Genomic DNA, 26936 nt, shown 5'->3' on the forward strand with positions numbered 1-26936 from the left:
GAGGTGAAAATACTGTTGTGATATGGTGTGGAACTCTCAACCTTTCAGTGTGTTCTTGGCACTAAAGTGAATGGCACTAGGTACAAACACAACGCCAAGCTGGTTGAAATTCTTCTGTTTGTAGCAAGAAAAACTATTTTGAAATTCTGGATTTCCAAGGACGTTCCGACCATGGAAGACTGGTACACAGAGGTACTGAGGATTCTTCCTCTGGAAAGATTAACGCTTACCCTTCATGACAACATTGAGGAGTTCAACAAAGTCTGGCAACCAGTTCTGGATAAGACTAATCTTTCTTTGGATTGAACTCTGTTCTGGTGAAATGTGAAAAAAATACAAAAAAAAACCCTGTAATAGTCTTTTGCCGTTGGTGATGAAGGTTGATTGGTGATTTGTTCTTTTTATTTATTTTTATTATTTTATTTTTTTAAACTGCTGCCTGTTTATGTTAGGTTGTGATGTTAAAAAGAAAATATGGGTTTGTATACATCTTGATGTTCTATTTTTCATGTTTGACTGTTTTCACTACCCAAATAAAAAAATAAAAAAAAGATGTCTGTTTTCATGATCAGTTTGCATCTGGGGCTCCTTTTGCTTTTTGTCTAATCTGGTGGATCGTGTTTTTGTGCAGGCCGAGTTCCAGACTGGCAAATTAGTGTGGAGGTGGTGTCTCTTTTTGACACAGTTGTTTGACTACACACAGTGATTAGGGGTGTTCATTAACAGAGGCAGAAGGATTTGTTTTACAGGATTAACACATTTGCATTTTTTAATTACAGCAAAGACCCATAACGCCACCTGGTTTGGGATGATAAAGTGCAGAATGGGAGAGTTTGAAGCTGAATTGGACTCAGGGTTTGTCACGACAATGAAAGAACTTTCAGATGTGAGGCAGTGAGATCTTAATTAAAACCATAAAGAGAGGTTTCCCATCTGGTTTCAAATACCCTTCCTGAGAGTTTTTTAATGAGTAAGAGTACAAAAGGAGACTCAGGAAGTAATATTACCTGCCACATTGGGTGGTTAGGATTTAATCTGAGGCAATGTTCATAAAGGTAGAACATGAATCAATGATCTACAATTTGTGTATATACTGTGTGGAAAACAAACATTGTCTGATCTTTGTGATGCTTAAAGTAAATTATAAAAGCAAATGAAACTATCTGTGCATGTCATGTCACTGCTGTAGCAAAGAACAACCAGATGTTCCTGCTAACACCGTAACATGATGGAAAATAGAAGTTTAAACTGTTTTTTAAAGATACATTTTCAGAACTCACACAAAGTGCATCAACCTTTTGTAGCTCTCAATCTACGTTCACAACGCTCTTGGCGATGTGCAGTCAAGTAGCCACTTCCACATCTTTCACCATTGCCATTTTGTAGAGCTGTCCAAATTTACAATTCCAAAATCAAATGCGATGGTCACTAGAATGGCAAATATAGACCCCAATGCATTGCGTATAAACAATTTTTTTGTGAAAAATATGTATTTTTTCATGTTTATTAAGTTTTTGCTTTGTGAAATCGGTGTTGCAGTTAAAAAAAAATACACAAAAAGAAATGAGCTTGGTGTCCTAATTGCTTTTAAAATTCAAAGCACTGGATAGTCCTGCACTACACAGTTTTTTAGTAGTTGGGGAGTAGTGAGGTATTTCGGACATAGCCCAAGTTTCTCAATTATCAGAATAGAACTATGAAAGAAAAAGCCTGGAGCAAGATTCACGAGATTTGCCCTGCTTAGGCATTTCGCACCAAGCCTCTTCTAGCTGTGGGTGGTTCACTATTAAACAGAAGCAAAAGAAAAAGAAGAAGAAACCCCTCCTTGTTTGTCCAGTGTGAACACCATGGGCTGAATTCGTGTTCAAGAACCCTCATTTGTCGAGTTCTTGAACACACGTCACATGTCTGGAGTTTACGTGGCTTCACTAGGCCAGAGGTATGTCAATTGCTGTTGCATTCTAAGTGTTTTTTAAGCTCAGTTTGTTCGACGTTGTGTTGCAATACAGAAGTACCAGCTGCAGGAGTTGCAGCTATTTGTTTCAAAGCCTTCATAAGAGGCACAAGGAGTGTAAAGTTAAAACAACACGTCATTTAATATCAAATTATCCTAAGTTTGATACATCTTTGTATGAATGTTTAACTGCCAATTGCATTGTTTTGCGCGTTATTCTTGCTTTGATTGATTGAAATAAACCATTTCAAATCAAGTTAAATCAAATCAAAATTTCCACCCCAATAGCCCTGAGTGCTTTAAATATTCCTCCAGCAAGGATTTCCCTTGAGCATCAAAAGTCACTTTTATAGAAGATGAATGAAAAATATATTTTTTAATTTTTTTAAATGAATGTAAGCAACTGAGTACTGCTGTTACTAGATTATCGTTTAAATGCTTTGTTATGTTGTGGAGAGTGAATGAATGGATCTTCCATAAAGAAGAGGACAAAATACAGTATTTTTGCTCCTCTATTTTAAGGTACTAAAAAAAAAAGAATGTATTTGAAAAGTAAGTTTTTGAAAAACATTAACAACCAAAATGCAAGTCTGATATCTCTCTTCTACTCAGATTTGAGGAATCTGTGACTCCCATCTCATACCGTTTTTCTGCATAACAAAATATTAACTATGAAATCTGACGCAACAAACTTTATTAAGAACATTTTACATAACACCATAAAACACTGGAATTTTCTGTGTCATTAATGTTATTTTCATAATACTGGTTTTAAACTCATAACCTTTAACTGGACTGCAACTCAACACTCTCTTGTTGCATTCACAGCCAAGGGTTAGCAGGCGCAAACAGATGACCAAATTTAAAACCACAGAGAGCCATTCTTGAAAAAGCTAAGTCGGAAAAAATGTAGACAACAAAAACTGAAGTTTGAACTAAAATAAAATGTACTGTTATACTGTATGAGCAAGAAGTTGGAAAGACACAGCAAATCAGCTTTACTGAGTAAAGTCTTTCCTACTGCTGTAATTGGAAAAGTATCCTCATAAAGAAAAAAACATGACCCAAATCTGTCCATTTTAAGTAAATGACACGCACAAAGCAAAATGTTAACAGTTTATAATTCAGACAATCTAAAAGGGAAAAAATTATTTGATTTCATGAGTTGTGTGCTTTTTCTCATCAAATACAGTGATTATTTCACGAGCCCTGTATGAAAGGTCCGTACGGGGTGGAGAATGTACCAGAAAAACATGCATGAACGCACATTTTCCAACTGCGGAAAACACCTCTCGTTGAATTAATCATTAAAAAAAGCATTATTAATACACTTAAAACTGGTGGTAAAATGAATTGACTGCTCTACATCCCTCAAGTGTGAACTAGTTAGGTGACTGGAGGAACTATATTGCATGTCACTGATAATCCTATCCTGCATGAGTTTTCACTGCTTTTTCTTCCCTGCTGGTCTTGGGTCAGACCCAAACCACACAGAGTGAATGAATACTCTGGGTAAAGCAAAACTTCAAACGACCGAGATTTAGTCAAATACTAAACCCTAATAATCCGTCCTGTAGACGCAGAACAAAAAAGGACTTCAGACATCCTGGAAGACTGACCTGATTATCTTTCAGACTTCAGCATCTGAGTAATCCTTTCTTATAACAGAAATCACATTATAAATAAACAACCTCCTTGCTCCCAGCTGACAAAATCTGACTGGCAACTTTTGTGCTTCAGCTCTGGGGTCACTGGGCAAGCATCCATCTGCAGACAGGAAATGCTTCAGGGTGAAACTGCCCAGACCTGGTTTTGCTTAACGCATGACGGAGCCCAAAGTTTCACAAAGCCATGAAAGGAAAGCAGATCATCTGAGCAGAAACACTCATATAGCTTTGGTGTGACTGTCAGGAAAGCAAAATAATTTGTGAATAAGATGACAAACTATTTTTGACTTATGCTGTTTTTTTTTTTCTCAGAAGTTGTTCACTTCTGAGATCATCACATGAGCTCAATAATGTAGTAGAGCAGTAGACTTACTGAAAATCATTTAGTTAGTTTTTCTAACTGAAGTTTCTTCATCTCTAAGCCTGTTTTTGTGGATCAATGAGAACACATATTAATGACTTTGATACTTTTGGCATGCAAAGATTCCCCTTCCCCACGCTTTGGTTCAAACATCAATTTTTGGGTCATGGGTTTGTTTTGGATTAATATATGATTTGTGTACAATACAGCAGCAAAAACTATAAAATTCTGAAAAATCCTTTGAAAATAAAAAAGTAACAATGAAGAAAAACAGTTCATGTGGCTTCTATTTCAGCCTGGTGTGATGTAATAAATAATAAATCCTTCTTAAATTTAGCACAACAATGGTTTGACACTTTCAACGTAAACATACTGGTATGCATAGGGGATGCAACCGTTCACTGGTGTCATGAACGGTTTGAGAATTGTGGCATCCCTCCTTTGCAGACATAAGGAGAGCAGGGGTTACAGAGTAACATTTCCTAACTTTTCACCCTCTTGCAATCTCAAATTAATGTTTTGCAAAACCCAAAACAGGTCGGTAGGTTTTAAAGTCATTTTTGCATTTCTGCATATTGCAAGACTAATGGAATTAATATGAGTTTTTCTGGTGTGCATGAACTTCTGTAAAGAATTTTCTTGTTTATCATCTAAAAAATAAATAACTTCTAAAGAAAGACAAAGAACAACAAAAAAGAAAGAACCTGATAACATTAAGAGGCTATATGGTCATGAAATGACAGGTTCTTGTTAAATGATAGAGAGCTAGTTCATCACTGCAGTAAACACATGAATGTTAACCACCAAACAAGACTGAACAGATCTTTTAGCACATTAAATCTGACCCTTCTGGGTCTGAATTAAGTCGATAAGAATCTTTCCTTGAGCACATTAGTGATCTCTGCTAAACATAAAGGACAACCATAATCGTGAAAGGCTAGGGAGGGGTGATGATAGAGAAATTAAAGAGTAAGTCTTGCACCCACTAAGCACTCCACTCTGCTACTCCCATCAATTTTTATGAATACATTTGTTATGTATGAGTGTAAGGGCAGGGGGGATGTGAGGCTGGGGTGGGGTAGACATCATGGAGTTACCATGGTAACTTGGATCTTTGAAGTTATTTTTTTTTTGCCCCCCTTTTTACAGCTGGATCCGCTCTCTTCTCCGTCTGCTTCTGGCCCACTCGCTCACTCCTTCTGGTGCATGAAATATTTCTATCTTTGAAGACGTACGCTGATTCAAAGTCAAACCCAGTGCTATTTCTGGCTTCATTCAAGCCTGCTGCTGCTGCTGCGGCTTTCTGCCGGCCTGATTCTGACGTGTGTGCGTGAAATATGGGGGAAACACAGTGTGGTTGTGTGTGATAGATCTGTTGAAAACTGTCAGATAGTTTCACGCACACATTCACACAACAAACAGATGGTTAAAGAAGCAGCTGGTAATAACAAGTCAATTATGAGCACGCAACACGGTAAGTATGTTGGAACAAACAAGGAATTCAACATATATATTTTTTAAAAACAGGGGAAAGAACAAGCCATGCAATGTGTCTCACAAAATAAAAGGCATTGAGGCTCCACAGCCCCATTTTAACTTGTAGGTTTTAAATTTTGTGCTAAACAGTTGACAAAAAAAAGTGGTGTCATTAAAATAAAAGGAGTTATTTCATCACTTGGCTAAATTAGCTTTTGTGCAATCCATTAGCTGTGAATTTATTTTTGACTGTTGGCATTCCAATAAAAACAAAAAACAAAAAAGGATGAACATTTTTATTAAGGTTTTTTGTTTTGATTGGAAAAAAACTCACAATTCTTTATAGGCAGCTTGACCCTATTTTTGTTTTGCCCTGTGTTTTATTCCATTAAATCATTAATGTGATGTACATTGTTGGACTTCAGAGGATTTGGTTTATCTGAGACAATAATCTCATGTAAATAAATCTAAAATGGAAGTATCACAAACTCAATATTTCAGAACAAAACAAACACAAAATGATTGTTCTTGTAAAATGTAAAAGGTTTCTTAAAAGAGAAATTAATTCTGCAAGAATGTATTTTTATTTCATATGTTGCCAAAAATTTATTTTTCAAAGAATAATTTCCTAAATTAAGGCTTTAAAAGAAGGAAAATACAAAAGACGTTTACTGAGGTGTAAACTTCAAACACTGAGTGTCATTTAGTAGCAGATATGAATTGGATTCCTGTCCCATTTATGTGATGCAACTTTTAATAATTTTTTAGGTAAAACATATTTTTGTGAATATTTCTTGCTTTATTATATAACTATAATAGGAAGTACAACTTAGATAAGACTGTGATCAACAGATTTGAAGAAAAATCCAGTGAAGTGTTTTGATTTATGACCAGATTTGCCTCTTTGCTTAAATTAATTTATTTAATAAAACATTCTGTCCCTACAGTGAGTGAGCAATGTTTTAGAATTAGGTAAAATCTGCAGAAAAGTTTTGATTCATCCATATTTGCCTTTCACATCAACTTAGGCTTTGAATGTAATTATTCATCATATGCCTTTTGCCCGGAGAGGTTCAGAATTCCCAGTGTCGACGGACAACAGATCCAAAGCTCTTAGCCAGTCTCCCCCTCTATAGTTCAGGCCAGCAGGGGCCCCAACATGGAGTAAGATCTTAGATTTTAGGGCTAAGTGGAACCAGACTCAGGTTTTTTTTTTAACTGAAAATGAGACGAAGAGGTGGAGTGAACAAAGAGTGGCAGGTCTTGCCCTTAGAGGCCCTTTACTGATGTATACAGATGGAAAGTGTTACACGTCCACTCTAAAAACATGGACAGATTATTAGAGTCTGAGTGGATGGCTGAAGTGGAATAGGAAAAAGATATACACTGAAAAAGAATGTCCTAAATCTCAGTTGAATTGCAAAGATTTACCGTAAACAGCTTTTTTGCGTTTTTATCACTCAGAACAACATTTAGTGGCAGCTAGAAGTTGGTTTTTTTTAAGAAACATTCATGCATACACCTATGTGCAGCGTTTCTAAATTCAGCGGAAGGTTGAACCTTAATTTCCGACTGAAAACAGCTCTTAGGTGCCGTGTTTGTCCAATGACAGTAAAAGGTCAATTAAAAGCAGGGGTTTTTAAATCTGAAGAGGTTTCCAGCTATTTAAACAGCACAAGCCACATTTGCAACTTTAGCCGGTCCAACTAAAATGTTACATTTTAGAAGGAAAATCAACATTTTTTTATTTTTTTTTACCTTGTCTTTTTTCTCCAGGTTTCTACACTGCTTTTGGTCCCTCAGTTTAATTTTTTTCCATCAACTTAGAGTGGATTGAAAATAATTTGGCTAATAGAAGACAGCTGTAGCTGCTCTACTGGTGTTACTTGACACCAAAAGACATGATGGAAAAAAAAAAAAAACTCACAAGCGGCATATTTATTTTTTGCCATATTTCAACATACGTTTCAAGACTTTTATGTATCAGGTTCAAACTTCCTTGGATTGATTGCTAAACACTGAAAAACCAAATGTGTATGTTGTACCAAAAAAAAAAAAAACGGAATTGTTAACCGACAAGAAAATATGATTTTTCCCCTTTTATTCTTCATAACAAGTATATTTGTTTTCCAACCTTTGCATAGGCAGACATTGGGGAAAAAAGCTGCAGGATGGAGTTCAGGGATGTTTGTTTGACATAACTTTGTCAGGTTGTGTGTTCCTTTGGTTAGAGTGCTGTTTTTCACTTACATATTTGTCTCTGTCAAGTGAAATATGTCATCACTTAGAGACAAAATAAACCAACACTGCAGCTGCAAGAAAAGCATTTAAAAAAAAAAAGAAATTCAGTCAAAGCCCAGAGGAAAATGAATCCCGGCATGGATAGTTCACTTCAACATTCAAAGGCCTCGATTCCCCTCTTCAAGGTCAGCATGTGACAGCACGGACACGGAGGTCAAGCGCCTGTCAGCCCCTCAACAAAAACAGCTCATGTTCCCCAACAATCAGCGGCTTGTTAGAGGCTCGCAGCGCTGGCGTGAGTGAGTGATGCGACCGTGAAACAATATCCCTCTGACTTTTTCCCTCTCTGCAGCACATCCTCTCAGCTGTTGTAGTATCTCATGTGATGCAGAAAGTTGAGGATTTTTATGTATGCTTTGGGACATAAGAACACAGACAAAGTAAAATGCTTTTTAGGATTTTACAAAAGAAAATAGTTTATTTATATTTCAGTAGTCTGAATAAAAGCTGTGTTAAAGCTGCACTGACTCGTCACATTGACTTTTTTGTTTGAGTAGAACCCTTTGTTTCTTCCTCAGGGGATCCCTATAAGTTTAGATGAATTATAACTAGCCAAGCTTTTAATCATACTGTCTTTATTGTGCTATGCTCTTTTAAAGCACACAAAACCTATTAGCAATTTACTGTCCTTTACCTGCATCCACCTCAAAGCCAAATCCATCCTCCACAGACCCTGCTTTACCTTCAAAGACCATTATAGCCCATTACTACCCCAACTCAGTGGGCCTAATGAGGCTCTTTCTGCAGAGAGTGCTCTCCAGACTCACCTGTTGTTGGGGAGAACTGCTTAGTCGGGGCTGTGGAAGGTTCCAACTTTGAGCTAGAAGCATTTTAGCATCAGGAGACGGATGCATCCACTCTTTCATTACTCATATTATTGTACTTAACATAATTTCATGTGCCAAAAAAGCTCAACAGAATTTACAGCTTTGAAAATTTTGCAGACTCCATTTTTAGTTTTTTAAGTGTTTTTCTTTCATCAAACTCTCCCTCTTTTGTGTGACTCTTCAACTTTAAAATGTAATATTTGATAATATAGAACAATTGGTAAAACCATTGAATGCATGCACCTTTTTCTAAGGGTTATTGTAGTGTTCTTTTGTTTCTAATTGTCTTTTTTAGGGCATATTTTCTCTTTAGAATTTGTTTACTGGATTTAATTATATTTACTACGTCATGCATTTGTTTTAAAAACCTTTATGTTACCTGGTCTTACAGGCTAGCTGGTGAGCTAACCAAGAGTAGTGGAAAATACTGTGGAAAGTTTGTTCAACTTCGTCAATAAAATAAACGTACCATTACCTGTAATCTAATTTTCTTTTAACTTTTATTCAGAATTTTTTTTAATTTATCTTCCTCTGCAGAACTTTTCTCACTGCTCATTAAGTTTAGATTGGTTTAAAATGCAAAAATACTCTATTTACGTTTTGACTTATCCAGGCTTTAATTCTTGAGGTTGGTAAGTGAAAAAGCTGAAAATGACTTTTGTGTTTAGCTTTTGAACAAACGTTAACAAATGTTACATTATCAAACCTGTTTTGATTAAAAATATTACCAGTATTACCTTGAAATCTTTTCATGCCGTCTACATTTCTCATATTATACCCACAATGTTTTGGCATTCAGCAGCTTTAGAGCAGAAATATTCAATTATATTATTCAAATATTCATTGTTTCACTGCCTTTACAAGGTAGCCCACACAAATTTGAAAATAAATGTTTATTTTTTTTCAAATATAAAGTCTTTGTCCCTCAAGACAGTAGTCCTTATCTAAGATTTTCAACATGAAACACTATTCTTTAAACAGTTGAATTAATTTTGGTCTTTCATCAAGTAGAAATCTTTTAAAAACCACTAACAGGTTTTTCAAAAATGGTTTTACGTTTGTTTTTCTTTCTTTATTTTTTTTTTTTTTAACTTGTCCTGTCCAACAGCTGGGCAGGCAGATGAGAGCTGAGGGCCTCTTGTGTTGGACATATTTTACTTTAACAAGACGGGTTATTAATCTTCAGACAAACCAGAGGTATGTCTGAATAAACCCCTTTTGTAATTGAGGCCAAACTTTATTAATTTCAACCATGTTTGAAAATTTTGGGTGTTGGACCGGACGGAAAAGGAAAGAAGGGAAGAAAAAGGGAAGGATGTTAGAGAGAGAGGGGGGTAGGAGGGTGATAATGGGAGGGGAGGGGGGATAAGACCATGAAGCAGCATAAAGCAACAAGTTTACTGGTTGTTTATCATTACGGTAAGGTTCAAATGTAGTACAAAAAGGGCGGGGCCTGTCCACACACACACTCGAATGTTATCAACACACCTGTTAGCTGCAAAAATGTCCACATGTCGACATGCACACAAAACAGATAGTGTTCACACACATACTTATGCCTTAAAACCAACTAGTGTGAAATAGTTCAGTCATTCAATCATGCAAACTGTTAGTGCAAAGGTGAGCTAACACCTCTTACCGTTTGTTTTTCAATATGCATAAAAAACCATGGTAAGTATTTTAAAGGTAGTTAAGTTAGAAAAATACACTTTCTTTTAGGGGAAACTTAGACTTTGGTACAAGTTTAATTCATGTTTCTTATGAAATGCGCAAAATCTGTTGGGGTTTATTGAAAAAAAACTCCTCTGGGCATTCAATGTGTAAAATGTGATTATAAGCATAAATTAAACACTCACGGACACAGTAATATTGTCAAGTCAGAACAATAGAACACTATGATCTGCATTTTTCTGTCCACATGTGGAGTTCTGCTATTGATTTCTCTACAGCAACAGGCCAACAACTTTAGAACACCCCCACCTGCTGGCCAGTACTAGCCACTGCAGCACATCAGCCACTATCAAAGTTGAGGCTCTCATGACACCACGTCGTTTCCCGAATTAAAATCAAGGATCCAATCATTTAAATTTAACAATACGTCATCATTTAATAAATGATTTTTGCAATACAAAACATCTGTGCAAAAATATTCAAACAAACTACAAAGACAAAGCATCTCTTGGTCAAAATGCATGTAGAGGTTTTGCAATGGTTACACTTTACTAGAAATATTAATTTGCATTTATGTAGTCCCTTGGAAAAACAAATTGATGATTAAAAAACAAATGATTTCAAAATAATTTACCAAATTATTAGCTTGAATGAGATTCACAGTCTTGTGCAGAAGTGGTTTTTGTTTATTTACGTCTGAATTCATGCTGGCGGTCACATATGAAACAAAGGACAGATGGAAAATTCAGGGGGGGACTCCTAAATTTACCTGAAGTGAATATAAATTTAGACTCTTAAACCAGAGCCTGACCTTCAAAAGAGTGAAGTCAGTCAATTTCTGCATGAGCAGCATTTTGAATAATCTCTCTATAGGTTATTCTAATGGGCATCAAATGTAAAACAGATGAATAAACTGCACGCGGATTGCAGTGTGTTTCAATTCAAGCACTTTTGAGAGTCTTAGGTCCTGTTGATTGTCAGGAAACAAAGTACTGATAGGCGATTTTACAATATTTCAGCAAGATCCCAAACACTTTTTAACCCTGTGTTTTTTATACAAATAAAAACTTCATATTTCACATTAAATCATCACCTTCAAATTATAACTGAAAACAGAGAACTAGTCATTTTCAAAAATTACTCTTTTTAGTAAAGAAAATGCAACTAGCCCAAAAAATAATTACTGTGTTAATAGGCACAGGAGCTGTTGACAAATAAATATTAAAAATGTACTAAAAGAGCCATTTCTAACAATTTTTTTTTTTGTTACCCCCCTCCCACACTCACACACACACACACAGTGCTAGCGGGACTACATGCTTGGACAAGTCTTCATACCAATAAGTTACTGCCAAGAGTTTGTTTTGCAGATCTGCAAAGCCTGACTGATAATTCTGCTTGCACATAAAAGTCGTTGTCCAGGCTCATGAAATTGATCCGCTTTCAGGTAAAACATTCTTCTCATGCACAAAACAGTCATGCATTCAATGACATCACACTGGATTTTTTTTTGTCTGCTAAAGGCCTCTATCATTACCTCATATTTAAAATTGTATTTGCTGCAAATTACATAGAGAACAACAGGTAGTAAAGATGGATAAAAAGAAACCATACAAAAATCTTTAAAAAATTCCTTCTTAAAATAGTTATTTTTGAGGGCTGTTAATTTAAGAGGAGAAGAAGTGAAGCTGCGTTTGTGAAATCCTGCATTTGTTTTAAGAACACATCGGTTTGGTTGTGGAAATGTGAATGATCTCAATAATTCATCTGATTTTCACTTCAAATCTGATGCAAAAACCCAAAAGAATTCAGAAGAATTTAAAGAAAATTTATAGGTAAAGTGTCCAGCCAGATGAGCACAAAATTTTCTCGGTGTGGAAAATCTCGAGGATAAAGATCCTCTGGAAAAGTCTGAGACAGTCATGCTGAGTGTATAAAGAGAGAAAAAAAAACATTCAGCTGTCAATTTTTAGGTGATTTTGTGAAAAAATGCAATTTCAACACAAACTTCTGCCAATAAAATCCCATCTCTGATCTAAAATGCAGCAACATCAACAACAACAAACCTGTTGCCTCAGAAGTCGCCCTCTTTTCCTAAACAAAGTTACCAATATAAGTGTTTGTCATTTTTCAGGGGTATCAAAATGTCTAGTGAACGAAAATGGGTGCACTCAATGTATCTCACAATGCAACTACACGGACAATCGTGCATTGCATAGAAGAAAACCTTTCAGCAGGTGGGCAGGTGGGCAGACGGGCAACGTCAGCTGAAAAATTGCAGTATTCCTATGATTATGCTCAAGATGGAGTAAAATATTACTGTTTATCAAGAAGGTAAATGATAAATCCCTAAAACAGGGACCCGTTTTTATTCTGGCAACCGTAGTTTGGGTTAGTTTAAGGCATTAATTTTGAGCCCTAAAAACCCCCACACTCCTGGATCTCTTATTATTATTTTTTTATTCTTTCATTATTATCATACAACCTCTGCAGAGCTCAATGATGAGCCAAATCAGGTGTGTATAAGTAGGGTAACATGGAACCCATGCTGGTTGGTGGGTCTGTACCAGGTAGCAAGGCACAGCATTTGAGTTTGTCACATTCCACTTTCATCAGAATCCTTTTATAATTGTCTGTTTACAGGCAGGAAGTTCTTGGCAGGAATTGGCAGAAGGACACTTAGTAAACTGTTATTCTTTCACCTTTAAAGTGTTTAATACTCAGCTCTTTGAATATAGGTCTACGCATTTCATTCATTCACGAATGACTTATGTACCGTATTTACAGCGGTTCAAATAACAGTTCAAACCGTGATAGTAAGTACACTTGCTATAAACAGAAAGGAAGACAGCCCTTCTCCAACCCTTGTGGGGCTGCAGCAGTTTCTTCCCTGCCCACATGTCTGTACAGGCCAGGTTCTGTTGGGACCAAGGTGGGGGTGGGATTCCATCTCTCCTACACCCTAGACATCCCTTTAAGGGTCCAAAGCAGGAAGATTATTCCTCTGCCCATCTACAGGTCTGCAGTGATGACTGAGTCGTTGTACATCATTATGTCAGAGTCTGGACTAAGCAGCGCTGAAGTTTGCGACATGTGATCCAGCTGTGCTGCTCCTTTCTGGGATACCTGTCCGTAAACTTGAGCCTGCCCTCCGCTGCTCCCTGGCATGATGCAGTGGGAAAGCAGTGGTGTGTTGGCCTCATGGGCGGAGCCTGTGGTGGAGTGCACACCGCTCACGTGACCAGTGCTGGTGGAACCGCTGGCGCTGCTGGGTGAGCGGCTCTTAGGTGGGGGCAAATGGTGCTGGATTACTCTAGTGGGTGGAGCTTGGGGCGCAAAGTGTGCAGGAAAAGCTGTGTACCCTGGTGGAATGGGGTACCCGTTGACGGGAATAAAGCGCTGGTGGGTTTGGGGTACAGCCATGGGTGTCCAGGCTGTAATTGGAGCCATCTGCCCAGGTGCAGGAATGGCCTGGGCTGGGTAGAGGTAGCCTGCAGCTGTGGCAGCAGCATATCGAGGGTTGCTGAGGTTGCTAACAGGGCTGGCGCTGAGTGAAGTGGTCTGAGTGGTGGCATTTCCTCCTCCACCAGAGGGCGTACTGGAGCTAGCATGGGAGGACAGCCCCTCCCAGGCTCTCAGGCGGGTGTGGATGTCCTTGAAGCGGGGGCGACGTGCTGGTCCTTCCTGCCAGCATTCAGTCATCAACCCATAAAACCTGAAAGCAGCAGCAACACAGTCAGTATTTACATGACTAATTTATGTTTCCGAACATGCAACTTTTGGCTCATCTTTAATTATTCATGTTGATTTTTGATTTAGTAAATACTAAATGCTAAAATAAAAGTAAATCAAATTGTATTTCCAGCTCAAGGGCATAGTAAAAAAATCATAAAATCATACAGACGGCAATATGGTTTTATTATAATCCATATTATAAAAAATTGTATTGGATCTAAATCCTGAATATTTGTAACATACTTAAAAATGTTAAAGTAAAGCTTAATTGAACAATACTGACAAAATATTGACAGTTTGAAATGTTCATATTAGCAGAATGATTTTCCTTTTTTTTACTCTTTTTTTTTTTTACTCATTGCAAGTCAGATTATTTGTCAGCTTATCTGTTGTCTGTTTTTTAACACAATTAATCTGCATTCATGTTCTGCAGCTTTCATATCTTTGAGTTTAGTCTTACAATTTCTGTTACTGAGAGGTAAAACAAGAACTTATGATATACAAACTGGCTTAATATAAAACGATTTTATTGGGTGGTCATGTTTCTCTGTATTTACCTTGGTGGGCAGTCCTCGGGGCAGGGCAGCAGCTGCCTCTTCCTCACCATCTCCATCACTTCCTGGTTGGAGAAGCCATAGTAGGGCTGCAAGCCGTAGCTGAAAATCTCCCAAAGCACGACTCCAAACGACCAGATGTCTGAGTCTGTTGTGAACTTGCCGTAAGCGATGGCCTCGGGGGGCATCCAGCGGATGGGCAGCAGGGTTTTGGGCTGGATGCAATAGTAATCTGAGGAGTAGATCTCTCTGGAGAGACCCAAGTCAGATATCTTCACGTGTAGCTGTTCTCCTACTAAGATGTTTCGAGCTGCGAGGTCTTTATGGATGTAGAAATGGCTGGCCAAGTACTCCATTCCAGCAGAGACCTAAAATATACAGCAGAGGAACATATTTAAGGAGAATTAAAGGCACACTTGTGAAAAAAACTTGAAGGAGGCAGAAAGTGATTGAATGCTTTTCCTAAATGTGGATAATTCTTTATATCCATAATATTTAAAGAACAGATAAAAATGTATGGAGCTCCCTGACCTGTGTGGACCAGAGATTCATTTTTCACAAAAAATAACGTCATATGTACCTGGATGGCAATATGTAGGAAATCCCCATGATCCAAGCTGGACTTGACTGTGCCGTCTTCGTCGCTGCTGCAGCCAACATCAGAGTGCGGCGATCGCATGATAAGGAACTCGTGGAGATCCCCTTGTGGCAGGAACTCAAACAACATGCAGACTGGATGTTCCTGGGTAACCACACCCAGCAGGCAAACCACGTTAGGATGCTGCAGTTCAGCCAGGACCGCAGACTCCTTTAAAGAAACACATGACAGTGTTATAATTGACAAAATACAATAAGATATTAGATATTCAAAGACTTTTGGATTTAAAAAACACAAAACTAACATTTAAACTCACATAATCATTACTGTGTCAATCAGCAGAGAAGATATACCCAAAGAAGTGTGTGAAGAGGTCCCAGCCAATTACTCAAAGCAGGGGTGTCCAAACTTTTTGCAAAGAGGGGCTGATTCCTAGGTAAAGATGCCTGAGTGCCAACCAAATGGCCTGACATTCTTTGAATCATTATAACATAAAAGGCAAATTACATTTTCTTCAAGGTAGTTTTTACATTGTCTCCACCATTGTCATTACCCTGTCTTTAAAAAATTTGCCATCAGTAAAGGCTTTCCAGTGCTTGGCGCCCAGTGTTTCTACCTTGTAGCTCACTTTTTGGGCATTTTCATTTAACTCCTGTCAAACATGCTGCTGTGCTGTTAAAACACTTTCCAATTGCTTCATTTTTTTTCCGTTTCATTCATTCCCAGTTAGCTTGTCGTAATCAGCATTTCTTATTTGGTAGTGCCTCTTGATATTTAAAATCTTAAAAATAGCCACAGTCTCTTGGCATATTAGGCAAACACAGTTGTTTTGTATTTCACTGAAATGATATTCCAACTTCCACTTGTTCTGAAAGCAGTAGCCCTCACTGTCTGATTTTCCTTTTTTAAATTACAATTGAGATTTTAGAAATAAGCTAGAAAGTGTCAGAGAAAGGTCATGCAACAGTGTTGCCATGAGGATGTAAAACGTCATGTAGGTATTATTTAATTATTTTAATATATCAAAACAAATTTTTTAGAAAGTTTGGGGACCACATATTTGGACTTTATAGTAACCTGTGGGCCCGTGGAATATTGTAATTGGCCCAGAGGCCAGACTTTGGACATGCCTGACTTAGAGGAAGCAAAACTCCTACGAAAAGTGTTAAACTTACAAAGGTTTAATAATTTCGACTTAAAAACGTCACAAAAGCAGCAAAACCAATCTCATTTAGCGCAAAAACAAAGAGCTGTTGCATAAAATGCACATTTTCAGACATTCACCCAGTTTCAAAGGTAAATGCATTAAAATAGATTGTAGGCAAAGTGTCACCAAGAATTGGAACTTACAGACTGTCTCCTTTTCTTGAAATGGCAAGTGAAGAGTTTGCTCCAAAACATGCCATCTGTTTTTCAATCCCCTTTCTAAATATTTCTGGACACCCTGACAACAGCGGCTGTTTATTTTTGAAGCCATTTCAAGACAGTGTCTCTCTGGTTCAGTGATTTCAGTCATAGGCCGTCTCCAGTCATGCACCACATTTTACTTTCTATAGAAATAGGACTAGACATGCCTAAAATACTGTGGGAAGACCATGTAGCCTGATAATGATAGGAGATCATTTTAGTAAGATTGTATTTACCCAACCGCCGACAAAATAAATAGTAACAAAGCTTCCAAAATGACCTATGTATGCAGCATATATAAAGGTCAGCATGTACTGTTTGAGTAAAAAATGATACGTTTAGGAAAAAATGAAAGCATGCAGGACTCTGTTCTATACCTGTTGAAAGTCTGCCCACTGTTTGGTATTAGAGACGTCTTTCAGTGTCTTTATGGCCACAAGCTGGGCCTGATCCATGCCTGGCAGGTACAGGTGACCCTTGTAGATCTTTCCAAAATTACACTCGCCCAGCTCCTCCATGAAGCGCACTGCTGACAGAGGAAGCTCTTTGGCCTTACCCTGCCAGTTCAAGAGAAATGAAAAGATGAGACATCTATGGGAAGTGGGAACTGATGGAACACCTGTCTTTATCCTTGCAATATATTTGAGATTACAACAAGTTTAATCCTGTTTCCAATCAATACAGGCAGATTGTTTAATATAACACCAAAGTCCATTAAAAATAAAATCAGAGCCTGGAGAGTTTTCAGATTTCTATAATTGCATTACATCAGCTCCAAATAATCCTCCTTAGCGCTTTGAAAAGGCAAGTGAGGAGGGCGGTAAAATCTGCCAACACCTTCAGCTCCTCCACATTTCATTTGGTTCTCAAAGTAAGCAGCATTTAGGAATAATTAATCCTTATGGCAGCACCCAGAAGAAAGCAGAGAGGGGTGTTGTAGCCTAATGCACAATTACTCACTAAAAATGTGTTTTTTTTTTCTTCATTTCTGGTCAGTGCATTAACACCTAGCATCACTGTGGCCAGCAAAAAGGTTAGAAAAAAGGGTTTCAACAAACAAAAGACGTGTCATTTTTTTAAAGATATGATTTTCAGAGATCTTCTGGTTCCTAACTTCTACTGGAAGTGATCTTTCTCTGCCGAGAAGAAAATAAAAGTTGTCAACTCTGACCACAATTTATTGAATCAGGTATGGCTCTAGTATGACAACAAATGTTTTGCAACTATTTTGCAGCTTTTTCTGCCACTACAGTCAGCATCCATTATGCCGCCAGTCACTAAGTTTTGAGTTTTCAAGCATGTTGGTACAAACCGATATTACCTTCTCATATCTTTAATTCTAGATAAGGTCCTCAAATAGGATACAAAGCTCAGCCCAAGGTAATATTATTTTAAAGCTCAGTAGATCAACATATGTGCTGATTAAATGATCCATGAAACAGAGTGGAGTTTGACCCTCTCTTGAACCAGTTATTGAACTAACATTTTATTTCTGCATTTTTTACACCCGCAACAGTAATTTGTAACAGATATCTGAATGTGTGTGTCACAGAAAAAAGGTAAGAACGTGAGGGGATGTTGGCAAAGATCCTTTGATTCCTGGAACACTGAGATGGATAATGAAATTCCTGTGTGAGCAGGACGCACACACGCATAGATGAACACTCGGGGGGGGGGGGGGGGAGGAGTGTAATATGTGCTGAACATTATGAGAACCACAGATGTTTTTAGTTATAGGCTTGTTTCACTCCTTTCCTCCCCACGCCCAAAAACCCTTAGATCCTCTTCACACCACAGCAGGTTTGCAAGTGTGTGTGTACACATTTGAGTCTGAATGGATTGTTACAGGCTGTGGCCCCTCCGTGACCCTGAAGAAAAGCCTTCTGGGTAGTAGTCTAATCTGTAGCCCAGACAAAGTTTTAGAAAAATGGCAATCAGGAAGAAAGAGATGAATTGGAAACCTAAAACATAAATATACAAGAATTAATGGCTTATTACATGACTTTTAAAAGACTGGGTATTTTCATTTATTTTGGATTATCTCATAGGTGGCTCGGATATGGAGTCCTGTAGAGGAACTGAAAGTGAACTGAGAAATATGTCTGTAAAGGCTTTTTCAGTCTTAGAACAGAAGCTTGTGTAGTTTGATATGCTTGGATCTCTTTGTTTTTAAAGACCATTTCAAATCAGCTGTGAAATCCTACAATTTCATGGTTGTCCTTCCCAAAAAAACGTTATTTGCCTCTTTATATGTGAACATCTAAGAGCTGTGGAGACAGACTCTCTTGAGGTCAGATGGGCAGTTAAAAAAAAATTAATTCTGGGGTCTTATTGTTTTTGTCTAAGTTGCTACAAGTACCGTAATTTAATCCACAGCACTTTTAAGGTTGTTGTCTTCATAATTGCACAGCCAAGTGACGAGTAAAAAGACAACATGTGATGAGCATGACTAAAAGAAGAACCTCTAAGGAGATATGATACAGGCAGGGAAGAAGGTGCGACAAGGATAAAGAGGCAAAAACAAAGAGAGACACAAGAGGAATGGCTTAAAAAGATGGATCAGGTGACAGCAGGACATTGTGGTAAAAAGAAAGTGGGGGAGAAACAAACAGTTGAGCTGCAGTTAAACATTTCTGCTGCTGCTGGGATCTGATAAAAAAGATCTTAAGCGTTGCCTTAGACAGGTCACTTCAAACACTCAGCTGCATGCTGCGACATATCCCAGTTAACACATGGGGGGCTGTGCCAGTGTTTTGACTCCTCTGGTCTGCTCTCAGGACTTACACTGACAAACAGCAAAAAGGTCATTGAGAGTCAGTAAACGAAAGAGCAGAGTGACATGCCAGTCTAAACACAGTTTATTAAGTAAAATGGGCCGACACTAAAACAGGATTTTAACCAAAAGCATCAGGATTATTTCATCTTGGGGTTGTCTTCCCGGTGCTTCAAAGATAAAATAAACCACAGAGAGGTACCTGACCAGTGAATGCTAAAGTCCCACTCCAATCATTTTTTTAAAAAATCTACAGTGTTCCCAGTGGTCTTTCAATTGTAATTATGTCATTTTTTGGCAAAAATCAAAAATCTGTGTTGTTTTCTAGAACATATTTTCTGCAGAGTGGCAGGAGTTCATCCAAAATTCGCTTCGGAGTTGTGGGTGAAACTGTTGGCGGGGAGTAAGATTGTGCTCATGTCCCAACATTCCTTTGTTTACACTCTCTCCCACTAGCTTACAGCCCCTCACAACCTCAACCTAACGTTACTGGTGGAACAAAAATGGTAAGCAATACTGGAGCTACCAGCTATACGGTTTTGAGCCAGATACCAGTTCAGACGAGGAAAGCAAAGACGTTCATGGATCTATTTGTCTCCAAGTGGACGCATCAGAATGGAGCAGAGCAGGGAGCTTGTGGCCATCAGATTGTAGTTTGTCGGTAACAACTGCAAGCTTTTTCAAACAGCATTTATTTGTCTATTCCCGATTCACAACAATTTGAAAATAGAAATACTCAGAAACACAATTTTAATCTTAATTTTCTTTAAATACCTCTTCCCTCATGAGAAAAATGCCACAAGAACCTGTTAAAAACTCAAAGAATATGATTGTATTTTTTAGGTCTTAAAGAGTTATGTACTTGATCTTTAAATTCAAACCTGCTGCTTGTATTTCAGTGTAAAGAATACAAACCTTTGATTTGTATGCAGTATTGAGCACTGATATCTCAAGGTTTTGTCCTCGAACTAATTTGGGCTGACGTGGTGCAGGGGGCCTGGCGGACATCTGGTTGTTGCGGCACACGCAAATAAAGAAGAAGAGCAAAGCGATGGCTAAGGGAATGGCAACACTGGGAACCAGGATGTACAAGATCTCCATGTTGCCACTCGCCTTTTCGTTATGGTCTGTGGAGGCAAGAATTGTATTTAATTGAAAAATCATACTGCCAGTGTTCTAGCTCCATATAGTAAAACATAACAAAAACTAAACCAACATCCCTTATTAATGAAGAATAAAGAAGTTAAACCTGTGCTGAAAATTTGCCGCATGAAGGGTCTGGTTTAGAGACAATTTTGAATCAAAACAGAACAATATTTATACAACAATATTTTTTGAATCTCACCACAGATGGAAATATCACAGAGCTCCATGCGGACCCCTTCGTCCAGTGTGAAGCACCATGGGGCTTCGTGTTTGTTCCCTGGGTTGCGGCAGTATGAGTGACCCCCGTTGAGCTCCGGGTAGCGGACAGCCAGGTAGGTGTGGCTGTGAGGGTACTGAGAGTTCCACGGCTGACACTGACGCCCTGACTTGGTCACGCTGACCGTCCCTCTGTAGTCCACCCCACTGCTGTTGTAACATTTGTGGTCTGTGGAATGATACGGTCAGGTGTTTAGTTTGTCAGCATCACCTGCTTAAACACCTTATAGTGCAGATGTCAGACAGTTTCATTAACAGAGTCAACAGGAAAATGATTCTTACTCTTATTAATGGGTTCTGGCATGGGGATCCCTATCCTTAAACAGTTGGCGGCCTCTGGACTGTCCGACGCAGCCAGTTCCTCGCAGTTGGGCAGTTTCAGTCTCTTTAGTATATGTGGGTTGGATCGTGCGATTATGTACTCAGTCTTGCATAAGTCATTCTCCAAGATCTCACATTCATCCTTGCAAAGGTCCCTGGGCTTGTCGGAGCCCGAGCTGCGGTCACATGTAGGGAAGGCAAAGTGGCAGAGGGAGGGGATGGCAAACTGGGAGCACCGGTCGGAGAGCTGATTGGACGTCCCAATCATGGTGAAAGCAGCTGTTAAAGGGAAAGGAAAATAGGTTTAGTGTTAAAATGACAAAGGGAACTTTTTATTCCCTTGAATATAATTTTCTAGAGAAAGTCATTGAAGAGTCTTAGAAAAAGAAAAACTATGAAGAAAGAAAAAGAAAAAGAAAAAGAAAACCTATGAGGTCAGGCTTTCACAAAATAATCTGTCTTTGTTTTTCTTCTACATACAAGATGGATTCAAAGAAAAAAAAAGTGAATACTAAAGCTTCAAATATATGACTGAAAGCTGTACAGTTATTGCAAACATGTGTTTTCTTGAGGTTGTCATTATTGGTACAGCATCATCGTGCCGGGTGAAAGAGAAGACAGGCAACTAAAAAGTGGATAAGTGAAGCTGGCCATCTCCCAACCATTCATGCAGCACATGCTGCTTAAATAAAATGATCATAAAACTCAATAAAGGTGACATTAAATATAAGAATCTGAATGTGGATACCTTGGCTTTAACAGTTAAGATCTATAGTCCTACTGTAAGACTTTTATTATTATTCTAAGGCTGCATAAATCCTAAGAATCGCTCCTCCTAGATGTTTTAGATTAGAGTCCAAGTTCACAGGGATCTTTCTTTCTTTCTTTCTTTTTACAGGAAACAAACAGAACTGCAGGGAAGTAATCAATAAAATGCATAATAACCTGACCTCTGAGGACGTGCAAAAAAATAAAAAAACACAGAAGCAGATGTTTAGAGAACTATAAAGACATGAGCTCCATACTGAGCAGACCGCCTGCTGAACTACTTCCTTTGAAGTCCAGCATGTCCCATGCTGACCCTGATTTCATTTTTTGGTACAAATTAATTAGTAATTAGAGATTTAATCGGACGTCTCTGTCTTTCAGGATTTTTTTTTTTTTTTACTTTTGTATTGTAAGAAGTTAAAAAAAAAAGTCCGCAATGGACTTTTGATATTTAAAATTTGGAAACAGCAAAAAGAAAGTAGGAATTTGAATGATTTTTTAAAGATGGATGTTTGAGTGCTGGGTCCTGTGTGGATGAGTGGGCTTTGCATGAATTACAGATAAAGGATAAAACATTAAAGCAGGCTTTACGTAAACATGTCTCACAAATTGTTGAACTTTTAAATTTAGGTCTTAATAAACCAAAAAACTTAATCAAAAAAATATTTCCAAAAAAAATCAGTAATTCAATGAGATGTGAAGAAATTAGCAGCCTTTTCCTTTTTGGCATGATCCAGCTGAAACAAAATCACATAAAACACTAAAGTGTAACTACATAGTTAGGCACAATCTATAGCTCCTCATAAAACTGTACATTACGGATGCTTATTGCCGTGTCCAATTAGTTTAAATGATATAATAAATTCAGAAAACCTACTGCACATAGTTCTCACCTGTGATCTGGGTCTCTATCTCACCCTGCATCTGCAGCGAGTCCACAAAGATGCTGCGATTACCGATGAAGCGTGCACAGGCGATGCCTCTGTATGGCTGACAGAAGCCGTCTTCATCAAAGTCATCCCTGAGAGAAAAAAAAAGACCCCAAAAAAAAACTGAATGCACATTTAAATTCATCCACACTTTTATGAACCAAGGGTTTTCCATGAGAAGCAGATGAGAGGATGGGTCCTATGAAATCAAGGCAGGTGGTGCAGTGCCCAGAAACACCTCTAGAGGTCAGTACATGTTTAACACACAAAAAAAGTGTTGCATTTGATGTTTGTTGACAGAAATGCTGTTTCTTAGCTGCTGCATTTGCTTGGCTTCAGATAACTCAAATAGGGTCAAAGACAAAGATCTAAAATACAGATGCTGCTCATAGCACACATGTAAACCACATTCAGAGCAAGAATTTGATTGGTCCCCAAGTTTTTTTCTTGTCAACATGAGCATCAATATGAAACACATGCAAAGGCTGTTTTCATAATTGTTGACATTTCTTCATTGTTTAAGACATTTTATTGTCAATTGACCCTTTTTAAACCTGCAACATCCCTCTGTGTCACTCCTCGTGTCTCTCACCTATCTTATTCTATATATAAATGCCTGGGCACACAAATCACACGCACACAAGCGTCTATTAGCTCAGCATGAGATCACTCTGTCCTGTGCTTTAAGTTGAGCCATATGGAGGCTTTAAAACCAAGCAAAACCACAATAAATAGTACAGGGGAACACGTGATGCCGCTGCACAAATACACTCATATTACCAGCTGACGTAAAGTACCATCTCATTCCTATGACATCGCTGCTAGAGTAATGGCAAACAGAAGCACTGGCTTTAAAAGTGACCAGGCTGTATAAGCTTTTGTGAAAAGCATTAAATTTTGAAATGGATGCAGTCTCCAGCTTTGATTCCCTAAATCTGAAACAACGATCCTCATTAATCATCTTGACTGTAATTGTGTTCCATTTGAAATAATGATACACTGGAAACCGCATGTCAATAACCGCTTTTCCATTTTTGTAAGCCGCTGTTGATCCCATGGTTCTACATTTTTGTGATTGAACACAGTGCTTCAAGTCTTTGTACTTTTACTGATATTTGATACTTTTTTTTTAACTGATGCCGAGATTGCAAGGTACATATTAGGGTGGGAAAGACAGATATTGCCATAACTTTAGGTGTAAAACCGATTTACAAAATTGTGAAGTGTGTGGTTTGAAAACATAGTTTCAAATCTTCAAGCACAAGTGTCCAAATGGACACAACACCCCAAAGAGCACTTACAAAAGCACCAGGCTTCGGTGACTTCAAGGCTGTGCATGTTTGGTGTGAGTCAGGGGTCATGAGGTTCCCTTTCTCTGAAGAGTGTTAAGTGACTGAGGGGCCAAGGTCAGTTCCCCCTTACTCCTGACTGTGCACATCTAAATGTGCTTTCCAGACACATGAACACACACAGGGCTATAAAAAGTGGTCTTCTTACTGCCAGTTCCACAGGAACGTCTTTTACAACTTAATATGCAGGTTGAAGCAGATCTTTTCCGTAATATATATATATATATATATATATATATATATATATATATATATATATATATATATATATATATATATATCCCATCCAATGTAAGGATTAGTGTTGGTAACAACAATTAACAATTAGTTCAAGTTGTGGTGTGCTTGCAGTTCAACCAGCCACAAACTGATGCAACATTGAATCATTTTCCTTCATCTGTTTTGGTGAAAATACAAGCTAGCATTTAAGCACTGGTGGGAAGATCCAGTAAAATAATAAGCTACCACTGTGAGTACAGATGAATAAGTTGTGGGATAAATGATTAGGTTGTTATCATTCTGAAGATGGTAAGCCAGAATATGAAAAAAAACAACAACAACTAGAGCATGAGAAAATGCACACACAAACACAGGATGAGGGATGAGAGCTGGAGTTTGTCCAGGGAGTCCAGAGGCTGGTGCTTTCACAGAGAACGCTGGACACACATGGAGGCTGGCACAGAGCCACACACAGACAAGTAAATGACAAGGCAAGGGAGACGATCCACCACAATGCAGCCCGCTCCCTGTGGGTAAATTATAACTCTGGCTGGTTCGACTGCCCTCAAACACACCAGTTCAGTCCAAACTGGCCAACATATCTCTTTATATTTTCCATTTTCCCAAATCAACTGACTCTGTTCCATCAAATGAAAGATGATTACAAATATTACAATATATGAGCACACGCCTCAAAAAACGTTCTGTTGTTTTTACAATTTTGTTTTTTCAGTTTTATTGTCTGTGATTTTAAGAAGGCAGTCCAAAGTAGAGGAAGCCAAATGTGGTTGCTTTTTGTGTAAACAGAGCATAGTTGTTTGGGTCACTATTTTACACGCCGACACCACCAGTCTTCTACTTCATGTTTTATAACATTTAGTTACAAGAAAAGCTGTTTTCTGATGTGCTTTAACCTTTTGCAATCAAGGTTTCTTGGATTTTTTATGGAGTTTTTAAGGAGTGTTTATGCAATTGTTTATGCAATAGGATTTTTCAAACAATTTTTTTAGTATTGTCCAACCTTTTGGATTTCCCTTTCCAGTGTTTTGAAAGCAATGAATTTCTCACCACACCCAAGTTTTTTTTTTTAACTAGTTTGTCTTGTAGTTCTTTAAAATGAAGCAATGTCCAGCTGTTCTCTAGCCTCTTCAAGACCAACCATGTCGTAAAATCTAGGTCTGCTGTTTTCTTACTGCTGTTTTCTTACATTGATGTCACTTCTTAGCTAGAGATTTACAGAAATCTCACTCAGTCAACCACCTGGGGGAATAAAAAATTATAAACTGTGAAAAATGTAAAGTTGTGAAACAAAACATGAGAAATAATCAAGACAGTGTAATGAAAAAAGAAAATGTATGGAATAACTTACTGCTTGTAAAAAAGGCCAAAAAGAAGAAATCATTGTCATCAATGTATTGTTTTTATATAATGCATTGCACTTTTTTAAGAGGGGCTCTGGTCATTTTAGGGGGTTCTAAAAAAAGAAAAAAATTTATGAATCTGGTTACTGCCTCTGATATCTGTTTTATTAACAAACATTTTGAAACCTAAGCCCAACTTTGGTACTTAGGTACTAAAACATAACCAAAAGAGGAGGCAAAAGTCTACATAACTGTCTACATACTGTGGGTTGAGATATGTGTGACAGTTCCATGAACTCCTCTGAATCTTTTTTTCTTTTGTTTGGATAAAAAGAAAAAAATATTAAATTTAATGTTTGATGGTCTTTACATAAACTACTGTAAGGTGTTTCGCTGTTAACTGTCAAAGCTTGCACCCCCAAATTCAAACAGAAACCTGAAGCAGGCCGTCTTTGTCTTTGACCAACCTTTCAAGTATTTCAAACTTTTAAAAGCAGATGCATCAGTACAGAAAGGTCCAGCTCTGATGCATGAGACAAAGATTAACTTTAGATGATAAATGTAATGTTGGAAAGAACACGTGTACAATGGACAAGGTGAACTCTGCACTTGATCGTGTTTGAGGAGAGGCTGAATTTAGCATCAAAGCCAAAACAACCGGATTCTTTTATAGGTCATAATGGATCAAAATGTCAGGCCTCCCTTTTTCCTCATCCACAGAAGCAGCCAAAATCCTGACACCACCTCTCTTTACCTCAAGGAGCTTCAATGTGATTTTCTCCGAAAGTGGACAGCATTTAAGCAGTTGAACAGAAAGTTTTTGTTTTTAAACTTTACTTTTAGAATTTAAATCTAGTAAAGGAAGATTAATAAAAAGTAAAAAGAGGTTTTAAGGAAAACATGCTGAACAGATTGAAGAGAAGAAATATGTTAATAAGTTAGATTTGAATCTTTAATCTCTGAGTATTAAATACTGCAAATACATCTAAAGCTGTGTGATATTACTGCAGCATTCAGCCTGGTTATTTAAGAGAAAAAAAGAAAACTTCTCATTAACTTGCTTCAGCCTTTAAACTTTGGTTAAGCTTCTGGTTATAGAAAACATCTTGAGGATGTAAGCTTGTGCGTTTCGCCATCAATTATGTGTGGGCTGCAATGACAGGTTTGCTTTGAGTTTAGGGCTTTAAAGGATGTGAAACTCTATGCTCTTTGTTGGAGGGAAACGCAGAGGGATTGGATTTAG

General features: G+C 37.9%; 1 protein-coding gene across 2 annotated transcripts in view; it reads right to left on the reverse strand.

Moving 5' to 3' along the window:
- Positions 1-10667: 10667 nt before the first annotated feature.
- The window catches only part of ror1 (receptor tyrosine kinase-like orphan receptor 1), a 114369-nt gene continuing 98100 nt past the window's right edge, over positions 10668-26936 (reverse strand). For both annotated transcript variants that reach the window (XM_020702460.3, XM_078946621.1), the window contains 8 exons: positions 22729-22856; positions 21029-21346; positions 20670-20915; positions 20240-20451; positions 16929-17108; positions 15127-15354; positions 14550-14914; positions 10668-13972 (listed from right to left, as the gene is read on the reverse strand). In XM_020702460.3, the coding sequence (XP_020558119.1) occupies positions 13270-13972; positions 14550-14914; positions 15127-15354; positions 16929-17108; positions 20240-20451; positions 20670-20915; positions 21029-21346; positions 22729-22856 (2380 nt within the window). In that variant the 3' untranslated portion in view covers positions 10668-13269. The remainder of the gene's footprint in view (positions 13973-14549; positions 14915-15126; positions 15355-16928; positions 17109-20239; positions 20452-20669; positions 20916-21028; positions 21347-22728; positions 22857-26936) is intronic.

This window comes from Oryzias latipes, chromosome 4 (assembly GCF_053564925.1).
Source record: "Oryzias latipes strain Hd-rR chromosome 4, Olatipes_Hd-rR_3.1".
Classification (NCBI taxonomy): domain Eukaryota; kingdom Metazoa; phylum Chordata; class Actinopteri; order Beloniformes; family Adrianichthyidae; genus Oryzias; species Oryzias latipes.